This window comes from Hylobates moloch, unplaced genomic scaffold (assembly GCF_009828535.3).
Source record: "Hylobates moloch isolate HMO894 unplaced genomic scaffold, HMol_V3 SCAFFOLD_10, whole genome shotgun sequence".
NCBI classification, from domain to species: Eukaryota; Metazoa; Chordata; class Mammalia; order Primates; family Hylobatidae; genus Hylobates; species Hylobates moloch.
The window spans coordinates 21,998,849-22,011,498 of NW_026652285.1; the positions used below are offsets into that span (position 1 = coordinate 21,998,849).

General features: G+C 49.1%; 1 protein-coding gene across 4 annotated transcripts in view; it reads left to right on the forward strand.

Annotated features, from left to right (window-relative positions):
• The first annotated feature begins 6,280 nt into the window (after positions 1-6,280).
• Positions 6,281-12,650, forward strand: part of SOCS7 (suppressor of cytokine signaling 7) — a 48,479-nt gene continuing 42,109 nt past the window's right edge. Inside the window, exon 1 of one of the 4 annotated variants that reach the window (XM_032163395.2) lies at positions 6,281-7,460. In XM_032163395.2, the coding sequence (XP_032019286.1) occupies positions 6,490-7,460 (971 nt within the window). In that variant the 5' untranslated portion in view covers positions 6,281-6,489. The remainder of the gene's footprint in view (positions 7,461-12,650) is intronic. The other 3 variants (XR_009215177.1, XR_009215176.1, XR_009215175.1) reach the window with 3 other exon arrangements.

Here is a 12,650-nt window from a genome sequence, read left to right on the forward strand (position 1 = left end):
GCTTCTTCCCTTCAAACCCCCGCCAAACCCCCAATGTCTGGAACCTTTGATGTCCAAGATCATTGAGTGTATGTCGGAAAGGATGGGTGGTGGTTGCTAAACATGTCCCTTGCTTTCCAGTTGACCTCTGCAAACAACAATTCTTTTTTTTTAGACAGAGTCTTGTTGCCCAGGCTGGAGTGCAGTGGCACAATCTCGGCTCACTGAAACCTCTGCCTCCCAGGTTCAAGTGATTCTCCTGCCTCAGCCTCCCAAGTAGCTGGGAGTACAGGCGTGTGCCACCATGCCTGGCTACTTTTTGTATTTTTGGTAGAGATGGTGTTTCACCATGTTGGCTAGGCTGATCTTGAAACCTTGACCTCAGGTGATCTGCCTGCCTTGACCTCCCAAAGTGCGGGGATTACAGGCATGAGCCACTGTGCCTGGCCTTGCAAAGAACAATTGTGCTGTGCAACCTAAGTGGGAGTGCCCAGGCTGTGGGGATAGGGGGGCTAGAGGACAAGCCCCCAGGGGAATCTCTATGATGGCAAAACTAGCAGGGCCCATAGCCCAGACTTTTTTTTTTTTTTTTTTTTAACAAATTAGGAAACTAAAACACTGTAAGGAAAGTGACATTCACGAGGTCACCCAGCCAGTTAGTGGTACTGCTGGGAGCAGAAACCTGTATTGCACATCCATGGCTCTTTCCTTGGCCTTTCTGAGTGACTTATTCAATTTCTTGTTATTTATTACTGGTTACTGTTAGTTGAAGGTCAACAAAACACACTGGGTGAAGACAATAGTAACTTATTATCATGAAAAGCCTCTTGGGAAAAAATGTATTAACTAACATTTGTATAGCACTGTAGAATTTATTAAGTACCTTTACATGTAAGTTTTCATTTAATTCCCCACAATAGCCATGTCAAGGGGGGATTATTACTGACCCATTTTTACAAATGAAACACAGGTTCGGAGATGTTTAATTATTTGCGTTTGCTCATATATTCAGAAAGTGGCATGATTAAGACTAACTAGATCAACCACAAAGTCCAGAGGGGCAGGGATTGTGTCTGTCTCATTTATCACTGCATCCCCAAACCTAGTCCATTGTTGAATGACCAAATGAATCTCAGAACTTCTTTAGATTCTTTATCATTTTTTTGTTTTGAGGCAAGGTCTCGCTCTATTGCCAGGCTGGAGTGCAGTGGTGAGATCATGGCTTCCTACAGCCTCGGCCTCCCAGGCTCAAGTGAGCCTCCCACCTCAGCCTCCTGAGTAGCTGGGACTACAGGCATGTGCCACCACACCTGGCTAATTAAAAAAAAAAAAAAAAAAAGCTGAGCATGGTGGCCCACGCCTATAATCCCAGCACTTTGGGAGGCCGAGGTGGGTGGATCACGAGGTCAGGAGTTCAAGATCAGCCTGGCTGGCCAGGCGCAGTGGCTCACGCCTGTAATCCCAGCACTTTGAGAGGCCGAGGTGGGCGGATCACAAGGTCAGGAGATGGAGACCATCCTGGCTAACACGGTGAAATCCCATCTCTACTAAAAATACAAAAAAATTAGCCGAGTGTGTGGCAGGCGCCTGTAGTCTCAGCGACTCAGGAGGCTGAGGCAGGAGAATGGCGTGAACCTGGGAGGTGGAGCTTGCAGTGAGCGGAGATCGCGCCACTGCACTCCAGCCTGGATGACACAGCGAGACTCTGACTCAAAAAAAAAAAAAAAAATCAGCCTGGCCAATATGGTGAAACCCGGCCTCTACTAAAATACAAAATAATTAGCCAGGCGTGGTGTTGGGCACCTGTAATCCCAGCTACTCGGGAGGCTGAGGCAGAGAACTGCTTGAACCCAGGAGGCGGAGGTCGCAGTGAGCCGAGATCGCGCCACTGCACTCCAGTCTGGGCAACAGAGAGAGACAACGTCCCCCCCGCAAAAAAAATTGTGGAGATGAGGTCTCACTATGTTGTCTAGGGTGGTCTCAAACTCCTGGGCTCAAGTGATCCTTCTACCTTGGTCTCCCAAAGTGCGAGGATTACAGGTGTGAGCCACTGTGCCAGACCTTAAATTCTTTAAGTCATCCTTCATAAAAGTTTTTAACTAGGACTCTATCTCTGTAGGGACCATTTTTTTTTTTTTTTTTTTGAGACAGGGTCTCGCTCAGTCACCCAAGCTGGAGCATCTGTCGCCCAGACTAAAGTGCAGTGGCACAATCACAGCTCACTGCAGCCTCCGCCTCCAGGGCTTGCTTAATGGATCCTCCCACCTCAGCCTCCCAAGTAGCTGAGACTACAGGTGCGTGCCATCATGCCCAGGTAAAAAAATATATATATATATATATAAATTTTTTTTTTTTTTTTGGCGGTGGGTATAGTGATGGGGTTTTGCCTTATTGCCCTGGCTGGTCTCAAACTCCTGGGCTCAAGTGATCTGCCCACTTCAACCTCCCAAAGTGTTGTGATTATAGGCGTGAGCCACTGTGCCCACCTTATTTTCTATTTTACTTTTTTGAGACAGAGTCTCTCACTCTGTCACCCAGGCAGGGGTGCAGTGGCATGAACACAGCTCACTCCACCTCTGCCTCCTGGGCTCAAGTGATTCTCCTGCCTTGGCCTCCCGAGTAGGTGGGATTACAGGTGCATGCCACCATGCCCAACTAATTTTTTTTATTTTTTGTAGAGATGAGGTCTCACAACATCTTCACAACATTGGGTCTCTTTGTTGCCCGACCTGGTCACAAACTCCCAGACTCAAGTGATCCGCCTGCCTTGGCCTCCCAAAGTGCTGGGATTATAGGCTTGAGCCACCACGCTCGGCTGAGGGCCACTTTTATAGTGCTCAGTGAAAGAGGTGTATTTAGACATAAAATCAGCTCAATAAACATAAATTTGGCAGGGCGCAGTGGCTCACGCCTGTAATCCCAACACTTTGGGAAGCTGAGGCAGGTGGATCACTTGAGGTCAGGAGTTTGAGATCAGCCTGGCCAACATGGCAGAACGCTGTTTCTACTAAAAACAAAAAAATTATCTGGGCCTGGTGGCATGCGCCTGGAATCTCAGCTACTCAGGAGGCTGAGGCAGGAGAATCACTTGAACCCAGGAGGCAGAGGTTGCAGTGAGCCGAGATCATACCAATGCACTCTAGCCTGGGAAACAAGAATGAAACTCTGAGGCCGGGCGTGGTGGCTCACGCCTGTAATCCCAGCACTTCGGGAGGCTGAGGCAGGCGGATCAATGAGGTTGGGAGTTCGAGATGAGCCTGACCAACATGGAGAAACCCTGTCTCTACTAAAAATACAAAATTAGCTAGGCGCGGTGGCGCATGCCTGTAATCCCAGCTACTCGGGAGGCTGAGGCAGGAGAATCGCTTGAACCCGGGAGGCAGAGGTTGCAGTGAGCCAAGATAGCACCATTGCACTCCAGCCTGGGCAACAAGAGCAAAATTCTATCTAAAAAAAACAAAACAAAACAAAACAAAACAAAAACAAAAGAATGAAATGCTGTCTCAAAACAAACAAAAAACCCAACACAAATTCAAGTCATACAAATGCAAAGATACACTCTCTTTGCTTGGAATTTAACTTTCAATGTTTTTTCCAGGATCTGGGCTACGGAAATTGACAATTATGGAAATGGGAAAAGTCTACCCCATGGCTTGCCCTGCCTTAGAAAGAGCTCGCGTGTGTTCCTCTGTACCTCTGTGCACTCCGTGCAAGTAGAGATACTCCAGATAATCGACACAGTCCTCTTCTCCCGTGGCCAGGAAAGCAGCTGGACAGCAGAGGGCGATGAAGAGCCAGGGACCTTGCCTGTAATTAGCTTGTAATGGGCTCTGAGGCCAGAGAATTTCTCAGAGAGAAAGCTAGGGATCTTGGGTAGTCTTCTTAGGCCTCAGGTGTTGTGTGATTCTATAGCAATTTCTCTTCTTTTATTCATTTATCTATATAGAGACAGGGTCTTGCTCTGTCACCCAGGCTAGAGTGCAGTGGTGTGATCACAGCTCACTGCAGTCTCCACCTCCTGGGCTCAAGCAATCCTCCTGCCTCAGCCTCCTGAGTATCTGAGACCACATCTGGCCACACCACCATGCCTGGCTAATTTTAACATTTGTTGTAGAGACACAGTGTTGCTATGTTGCCCTGGCTGGCCTTAAACTCCTGGCCTCAAGTGATCCAAGACCTGCCTTGGCCTCCCAAAGTGCTGGAATTACAGACGTGGGTAAACATGCCCCTCTCAATCGCTCTTCTTTTCTTCAGAAACCTGAGTGACACCTGAGAGGCAGCCAGGGGAAGAGAATGAACTATCTGGAGTCAGAGCTGGTTTTGATTTTCACTGCATCCTTTTGAATTGAGTGACTTTAGCTAAATAACTCACTGAGGTTTACTTTGTCTCTTTATGTGTGAGGAAAGACAATTAATTCTGTTGTGCAGAATTTGTCTCAGGAGACTCTTACAGGGCTTAAGGTTGAACAACAATTCCAGGCACTGTCCTTGGCACTGGAGAGTCCACAAGGGGCAAAAAGCAAACACAGCTTCTGCTCTCATAGAATTTACAGTTTAGTAGGGAGGACAGCTTTTAATCAACTGACCCCACAGACAGATTGCAAATTACACCTGCGCAAGTAAGTGCAACAAAGGAATGATCTCAGCCTGGGGAGGAGGAATGGCCCAGGCAGGGAGATTTCCCTAAGGTAGTGAGGAGTGAGTTCAATCTGAAGGATGAGTAGGAGTTTACTAGCAAAAAGAGAAAAGTCTTGCAAGCAAAGGGAATAGCTTTTCTTGCCCACATGTGTGGAAGCCTGCCGCAAGGCTGATGGGAATGCAGGGAACAGAGAACAAGGTGGAGCTTAGCGAGGGATGTGGCTAGAGAGGCAGGGGTTAGATCACACAGGGGTCAGATCACAAGATCATACGTTAGCCTAAGAACAATGGGAAACCATGAACAATTTTAATCACAGGCTATGAACACATTTCCATTCTGAAAAGGTCCCTCTGGTTGCAGGACTCAACCCTCCACCCTCTTCCCCTCAATGCACCCTCAGGTATTAGAAGTCACTGAGTTCTGCGGCTGATCCTTCCTCCTTTTCCCTTGCATCTCTCAATATCTCCCACTGGGACTATTTCAATGGGCTCCCTCCCTCCAGTTTCACCTCCTCCACACGAAAAGCTTGATCTTATTTGATCCTCACAACATGCCTGCAAGCAAGCAAAATTGCAATCCTTATCCCTATATAAAGATAAGAAGGCCGGGCGCAGTGGCTCACGCCTGTAATCCCAGCATTTTGGGAGGCCAAGGCGGGTGGATCACCTGAGGTCAGGAGTTCAAAACTGGCCTGGCCAACATCGTGAAACCCTGTCTCTACTAAGAATACAAAAAATTTCCTGCAGCGAGGCAGGAGAATTGCCTGAACCCGGGAGGCAGAGGTTGCAGTGAGCCAAGATCGCGCCACTGCACTCCAGCCTGGGCAATAGAGCAAGATTCCATCTCAACAACAACAACAATAAAAACTTAATGTGTTGTCTGTAGCCGTTACATTATGAATAGCACAAAAATTGAGTAAATATTCTTCCAGTATTTGAAACCGTTTTCTGACTCAGCAAAGAAGTTGCTCCCATCATTGACAATCCAGTTTTGTCTTTTTCACTTTTATCAACCAACGTTCACGTTTACAATTACACTCCTTGGTCAACTGCAATCAGTTTGGCTACCCATATAAGAGTTTGGCAAAAATCAATGAAAGCATTCTGTGAGAAAGAGTTATATGGAATTTGCCAATTTACTATTAATTGTAAATTGTGAACTACACATCCTTTATGTCAGTAAAACTTAACGACAAATTTATGTGCCTATATAAGTTCATACATTCCCTTTCTCCCCCCAGAGAGCTGGTTGTTACACATTTATCAGTACAGCACTGGGTCTAGAACACGATTCATGTAGTGATTCTACAAACATTCACTGGGTGCCAGGAGGGAGATACAGATTAATGATGAAATGACTCAGCCAAGGTCACACATCGCAAGCGGCGCAGGTGGGAGAACCATATGTGCTCCCAAGGCCAGCGGCGCGCTCCCAGGACCAGACCATGGTTTCCAAGGCCTCTCCGCTCTACCGAATGGGATGGCCTGGGCCTGGGTGCCCAGGAAGTGAAAAGCAAGGACTGGGAAAGGAGACCAACGCTAGCCAACAGACAGCTCACCGCCAATAGCGGCCCCGGGCGCGCGCGACGTCACTCGCCGTGGAGGCCAGCGCGAGCACGCCCTGGGGAAAGTGGCGTGGCTAAGCCCTTCCGGAAGTGACGTCGGCTTGGGGGCGGTGCTCGGCGGTGGCGGAGCGCGGCCCGGGCTCGCGCTGGGCTCCGCGCGCCCCCCGCCCCCCTCTATGAGGCAGAGGCCGCGGCGGCCGTTAGCGCTGTCGCTCCGGGGGCCGCGGCGGGCGGGGCTCCGGCGGGGCCCAGCCTAGTCCCCACCCCAGCCCGGCTCCCAGCCGCCCGCCCTCCCTCCCTCTCCCCGATGCAGGGGGCCGAGCTCCGGGATGGCGAGGCGGCGGCGGCGGCCGCTTCGTACCGCGTCCTGAGCCGCCTCCTCGGCTATGGAGAGGCGGCCCCCGAGCCAGGCCCGCCGCCACCGCCCCCGGGCCATGGCACCCCGCCGCCACCCTTCCTCGCGCGGCCCGGCCCGCGGGGCTCCCGGCCGCCGCAGCTGATGGTGTTCCGCAACGTGGGTCGGCCGCCGGAGGAGGAGGACGTGGAGGCGGCCCCGGAGCCGGGACCCTCGGAACTGCTGTGTCCCCGGCACCGCTGTGCCCTGGACCCCAAGGCCCTGCCGCCGGGATTGGCGCTGGAGCGGACCTGGGGCCCGGCGGCTGGACTAGAGGCTCAGTTGGCGGCTCTGGGGCTCGGGCAGCCGGCAGGGCCGGGGGTCAAGACAGTCGGTGGGGGTTGCTGCCCGTGTCCGTGTCCCCCTCAGCCGCCCCCTCCGCAGCCCCAGCCGCCTGCTGCCGCCCCGCAGGCCGGGGAGGACCCCACGGAAACGAGCGACGCGCTGCTGGTCCTGGAGGGCTTGGAATCGGAGGCCGAGAGCCTGGAGACTAACAGCTGCTCGGAAGAGGAGCTCAGCAGCCCGGGTCGCGGAGGAGGAGGGGGCGGCCGGCTTCTGCTGCAGCCCCCAGGCCCTGAATTACCTCCGGTGCCCTTCCCGCTGCAGGACTTGGTCCCTCTGGGGCGCCTGAGTAGAGGGGAGCAGCAGCAGCAGCAACCTCCCCCGCCCCCGCCTCCTCCCGGGCCCCTCCGGCCACTCGCGGGTCCTTCTCGGAAGGGCTCCTTCAAAATCCGCCTCAGTCGCCTCTTTCGCACCAAGAGCTGCAACGGTGGCTCCGGCGGTGGGGATGGGACCGGCAAGAGGCCTTCTGGAGAGCTGGCTGCTTCAGCTGCGAGCCTGACAGACATGGGAGGCCCTGCGGGCCGGGAGCTGGACGCGGGGAGGTGAGACCGGCCGGGGGCTGGCCGACAAACTTCCTTTTCTTGTTTCGTTTCCCTTTTTATCTACTGCTACCGCGATCCTGACAGTTCTTAAGATAGGGTCTTCAGGAGGAGGCAGAGACTTGGGACCAAAGGTGGTAACATCTCGCATAAGGTCAGCGCTAATTGTGGAAACAGCTTTCACTCTTAAAGAGTGCACACTCCGTGACACTTCTCAGCTGGTTTGCATCTCTCTTGTTGGAAGATGGTTTCAGACCATCCTCCCATCCCCACCCTGGCATGGCTTTTAAGTTTTTCCAAGGCGGCTGTGTGCCATTATCCCTGGAAGGGAGATTGCTGGAAATGTTTGGCCTTTGGGGCAAAAAGCTGGTATTGCATCTTGACCGCCATGCTTATTCTGTGTACCAGCACCGCACCTCCCTTCACACTCATGCATGCAAATGACAGGAGAATCTTCAAATGCAGTTGCAGGCCAGCAATCAATTGGACACCGCTATTCAAAGTTTTAATGTTTTTCTGGTTGTTCCCTTAGATGAACTTGGCATATCAAACTTAGGTGCTGACCACTGTCTCTGAGAATAGAAAATAGCAGACCGGGCATAGTGGCGCACACCTGTAATCCCAGCACTTTGGGAGGCCGAGGAGGGCGGATCGCCTGAGGTCAGGAGTTTGAGACCAGCCTGGGCAACATGCGAAACCCCATCTCTACAAAACAAACAAACGAACAAAAAGTAGCCCCCATCTCTAAAAAAAAAAAAAAAATACAAAAAAATTAGCCGGGAGTGGTCCCAGCTACTCGGGAGGCTGAGGCAGGAGGATCACTTGAGCCCAGGAGGCAGAGGTTGCAGTGAATGGTGATCGTGCCACTGCACTCCAGCTTGCGTGACAGAGTGAGAGCCTGTCTCGAGAAAATAGCTTTGCGCTCTCTAAAAGCCATTTGAGAATTCTAAGTACCAGTAAGATATAGACAAGGTACAGACAGGTACATGAGTTCTAGGCCAATTGATGAAAATTCCAAACGTAGACGTTGAGTTTTTTTCCTGCATTTCTGAGGGGTGGACTGATCTTTGGCAACGAGTGTTACATCTGTAGCGTTGGTTTACAAAGCTGTCAGCTTTGGTGTCAGTGAAATGAGTTACCTTGTGGTAACTGCCATTGTGGTTTGTACTTCTTTGAGCGGGTTCTCAGAAAGATTGGAATGGGTTTTGTTGTGGATTACGTGATGGATTCTTGAGACATACTGGCAGCCATAAACCAAAGCTAAAGAACAGGTATAAATTGATAACCTTACTGTGAACTAAGATCACTTGGGGAGCTTTTTGAAAAGCCTAAAAGTTTGAATTTTTTAAAAGCTCCCCAGTTGATCCTGAACTGGGAACCAGTCATCCATAGACTTCTGTTTTCAAGGGAACTTGGGTACTCCAACAAGAAAATGTTGGGTGGATTTGGCTTTCTTGCCCTTTCTGAAGAGCTGTGCCATGGGCTTATCTTGGGGATCAGGCCAAATCCAAACTTTCTAAAGAAATCAGTGTGTTGCCCCTTTAGGTAGGCCGGTGTTTCTGCTTTGCCTCCCAGTGAATTCATGCTGGGAGTTCAGATCTTGAAAAGTGGGTGGCTGCTGAAACAGCTTTTTTTGTGGTAGGCTCTATATTCGATGCTCCACTTACCAGCACAGATGAAATTTTCATCAGATGCAGGGAAGGGCGGGATTAAAGCTATGGGTAATGACATGGGATAGATTGCTAATTTTCTTGTGGTTTGTCTTGCCTTTGTTCCATATTGACCAGGAGTTCGTCTGAGATTCCAGAGACGCCAAATACGAGGTGTGGCGTGAAATTAGCTGCTACGTCTAATAGATTAGGAAGAGGAAAAGGCATATAACATTATACGGTTTTTTGCCTTTGGAAGCAGAATTTAATGGTCATTGGCTGCTCTGTCACCAACCCTCACACTAAGCACAATACAGATTTCTGCTGCAGAGCAAATTGGGCTGTAGCTTTGCAAAGAAGCTTAGTTCAGGGCACTGGAGAATTACATTTTTTGGTCCAAGGGCTTTTTTTGATGAATTGGAGAAGAGCTAGTTATTTGTGTATAAACGTTTGGTTGACTGCTGTTTGGAGGCAGCATGCTGTATAGAGAATGTTAAAGTCTAGATTCCATGTAAATTCCAACATCAGCTGAGAGATGACCAAATTTGTCATCTTCCTGCTTCCCTTTTTCCCCATCTGTAAAATGGGTGAGCATTGACTGCCTTGTTCCTGTCCTTATAAGAGTAGATTTTCGAGAAGAGAAATCTAGATGGAATATTTTGTGCTTTTTAGAAGATAAGTAATAGGACTGAGCTGGTAAATTTTTTAATGCTTAGGATTTGGTGCTGCTTGTGAGCTTTTCAACAGCTTACTATGTGCCAGTCTTGCTGGCAGCCTCGCAGCTGTGAGAAACTTGGTGAGTCTGGCCAGGGTAGTTGTGATTTCTGTGGATCTGCACCTCTTAAGTCCGCAATAGTGGGAAGATGAGTTTGGATTTTTAGCTTGTTCTCTTGTTTTGATTGGTAGGACCTGGAAATGGTGAGAAATTTCAGTCTTTTGCCAAAGGGTATATGCCTTTGTCCTCATTGTTGATTGGAGTTAATTATGGGCTTCTGTAGTCTTTGCTGTATAATTTGGGGCATTTACAGTAACCTCTGGGCATAATTCCCTTTGCTATTCCCAACATCTGCCTTCCTACAATCATTTTAGAAGGTTTAACAATTCCCATATTTTAGCACTAAGCAAAACTTCCTTTTAGTTGCTTTTGAGTCTGGTAAGTGGACCTACCTGGATATATTGTCTTTAGTGTAGTATGAGTTAGCTTAGAGAACTCTTTTTGTTTTGTTTTTTGTTTTGAGGTGGAGTCTTGCTCTGTCGCCCAGGCTGGAGTGCAGTGGTGCGATCTTGGCTTACTGCAACCTCTGCTTCCCGGGTTCAAGCAATTCTCCTGCGCCCAGGCTGGAGTGCAGTGGTGCGGTCTTGGCTTACTGCAACCTCTGCTTCCTGGGTTCAAGCGATTCTCCTGTGTCAGTCTCCCCAGTAACTGGGATTACAGGGGCCCACCACCACACCCGGCTCATTTTTTTTATTTTTTATTTTTAGTAGAGCTGGGGTTTTGCCATGTTGGCCAGGTTGGTCCTGAGCTCCTGACCTCAGGTGATCAGCCTGCCTTGGCCTCCCAAAGTGCTGGGATTACAGGCATGAGCCACCACGTCTGACGAACTTAGATAACTCTTTTTAATTGTGGTAAGAAATGGGTCCACCAGTTGGGTGTGGTAGCGCACACCTGTAGTCCCAATACTCGGAAGGCAGAGGCAGGAGGATTACTTGAGCCCAGGAAGTTCAAGAGCACAGTAAGCTATGATGTGCCACTGTACTCCAGCCTGGGCAACAGAGCCAGACTCCATCTTTTTTTTGGGGGGGGGGCGGGGACGGAGTCACGCTCTGTTGCCCATGCTGGAGTGCAGTGGCCCAATCTTGGCTCACTACAACCTCCGCCTCCCGGGTTCAAGCCATTCTCCTGCCTCATCCTCCCGAGCAGCTGGGACTGCAGGTACACGCCACCACGCCTGGCTAATTTTTTGTATTTTAGTAGAGATAGCGTTTCACTGTGTTGCCCAGGCTGGTCTCGAACTCCTGAGCTCAGGCAGTCCGCCCACCGCAGTCTCCCAAAGTGCTGGGATTACAGGCGTGAGCCACCACGCCCAGCTGACTCCATCTCTTTAAAAAGAAAGAAAGAAAGAGAGAGAGAGAAAGAGAGAGAGAAAGAGAGAGAGAAAGAGAGAAAGAAAGAGAGAAAGAGAGAAAGAAAGAGAGAAAGAAAAAGAAAGAAAGAAAGAAAGAAATGGGCCCAGCAACTAATCAGGTTTCTGTTCTGGGGAACTGGGCTAGGGCTTATAACACACATATGTTGGAATTCAAAGAGCTGGGCTTGATGCCTGTGGTCCTCAGTGTAATCTAGCATTGCTATTTCAGGAAAACCAGTGGAGTTCCCATGTCTGTTTCTCATATGTTGAGCTGATTGCCTTCCTTTGGATTTGGTGAGAGATCTAATTTGATCTGACCATTTTGAATCATCACGTAATACACACTTGGTTGGAAATAGGTACCTTGTTCACTTTTCAAGATTTGTTTTTTACCAAGTTAACAGATGAGGCTATTACTGGCTATCTTCATGGTAGTGAGGTGGAGAAATGGAGGATGGTTCTGTAGTGGTTTCCTATCTATTTATTTGGGGGAAAAAAAACAAAATATAGAATTCTGGAAAGAGAGGCAGACTGCTTTGGCATCCATTTGGGGCCCTGCTGTCGTGGACAGACCTGGCCGACGTGGGAAATCTTTTTCACTGTATCCTTGGGTCTTCAGATCTGAAGGGATCTTTTTGAGTAATAGCATGACATGCTGAGAGCAAAATGATTTTATGGTGTGATGAGGAAGTTCTGATTTTATGTTTGGGTTTTGGGTCCACACACTGTTGATCTTTTTAACTATTTTTTCCATGAAGTGGTTGTGGTTGCCAGCTCTCCTTTAGAACGAACTCCTGGGCTTAAAAAAAAAATCTCTGTCCATTTGAGTCCTGTGCCGTGCTTCTCACTCCTTAACATTCTGTCTGCCAACATCGTTTCTAAGGTTTTAGACCTTGAACCATGCCTCTTGGCTTTTTCCCTGGAAGTTCCCTCTGTAGGTTCTTTAGTTGGTTTATGATGGAGTTTTGGATCTGACCTTGCTGCACAGATGTCTGTGTATTGGAACTAAAAATGAACACATGGTTTTTGTGCCTGTAGCACATGAACAGACACTGGCTTATGACGTGTTGGAAATGGCACAGGCTGGCTGACTTGGCACTGTGTGCTTTAGCAGGGGCAGAGGTACATTGGAGCCATAAAATCTGGTGTTTGGACATCCTAGTTTGGAAGTTACTTTAGAAAAGGACATGTGTAAATCTTAGGGCATCAGTACAGGGGATTTATGAGCAAGATAGGTTATTATTATTTCATTGTTTTTATTTTAGGTTTCAAGGAATTTTAAAACCGGCCAATGGTTACATCTATATGTTGTTGTTCTGTCTAGTCTAATGCTTTTAACTCCTTTATCCCATAAATCTGTTGCAGTACAGTTAATAATTTGCAGGGTAAAAGTGGACAGAGGCATCCTGTTTTTTTGT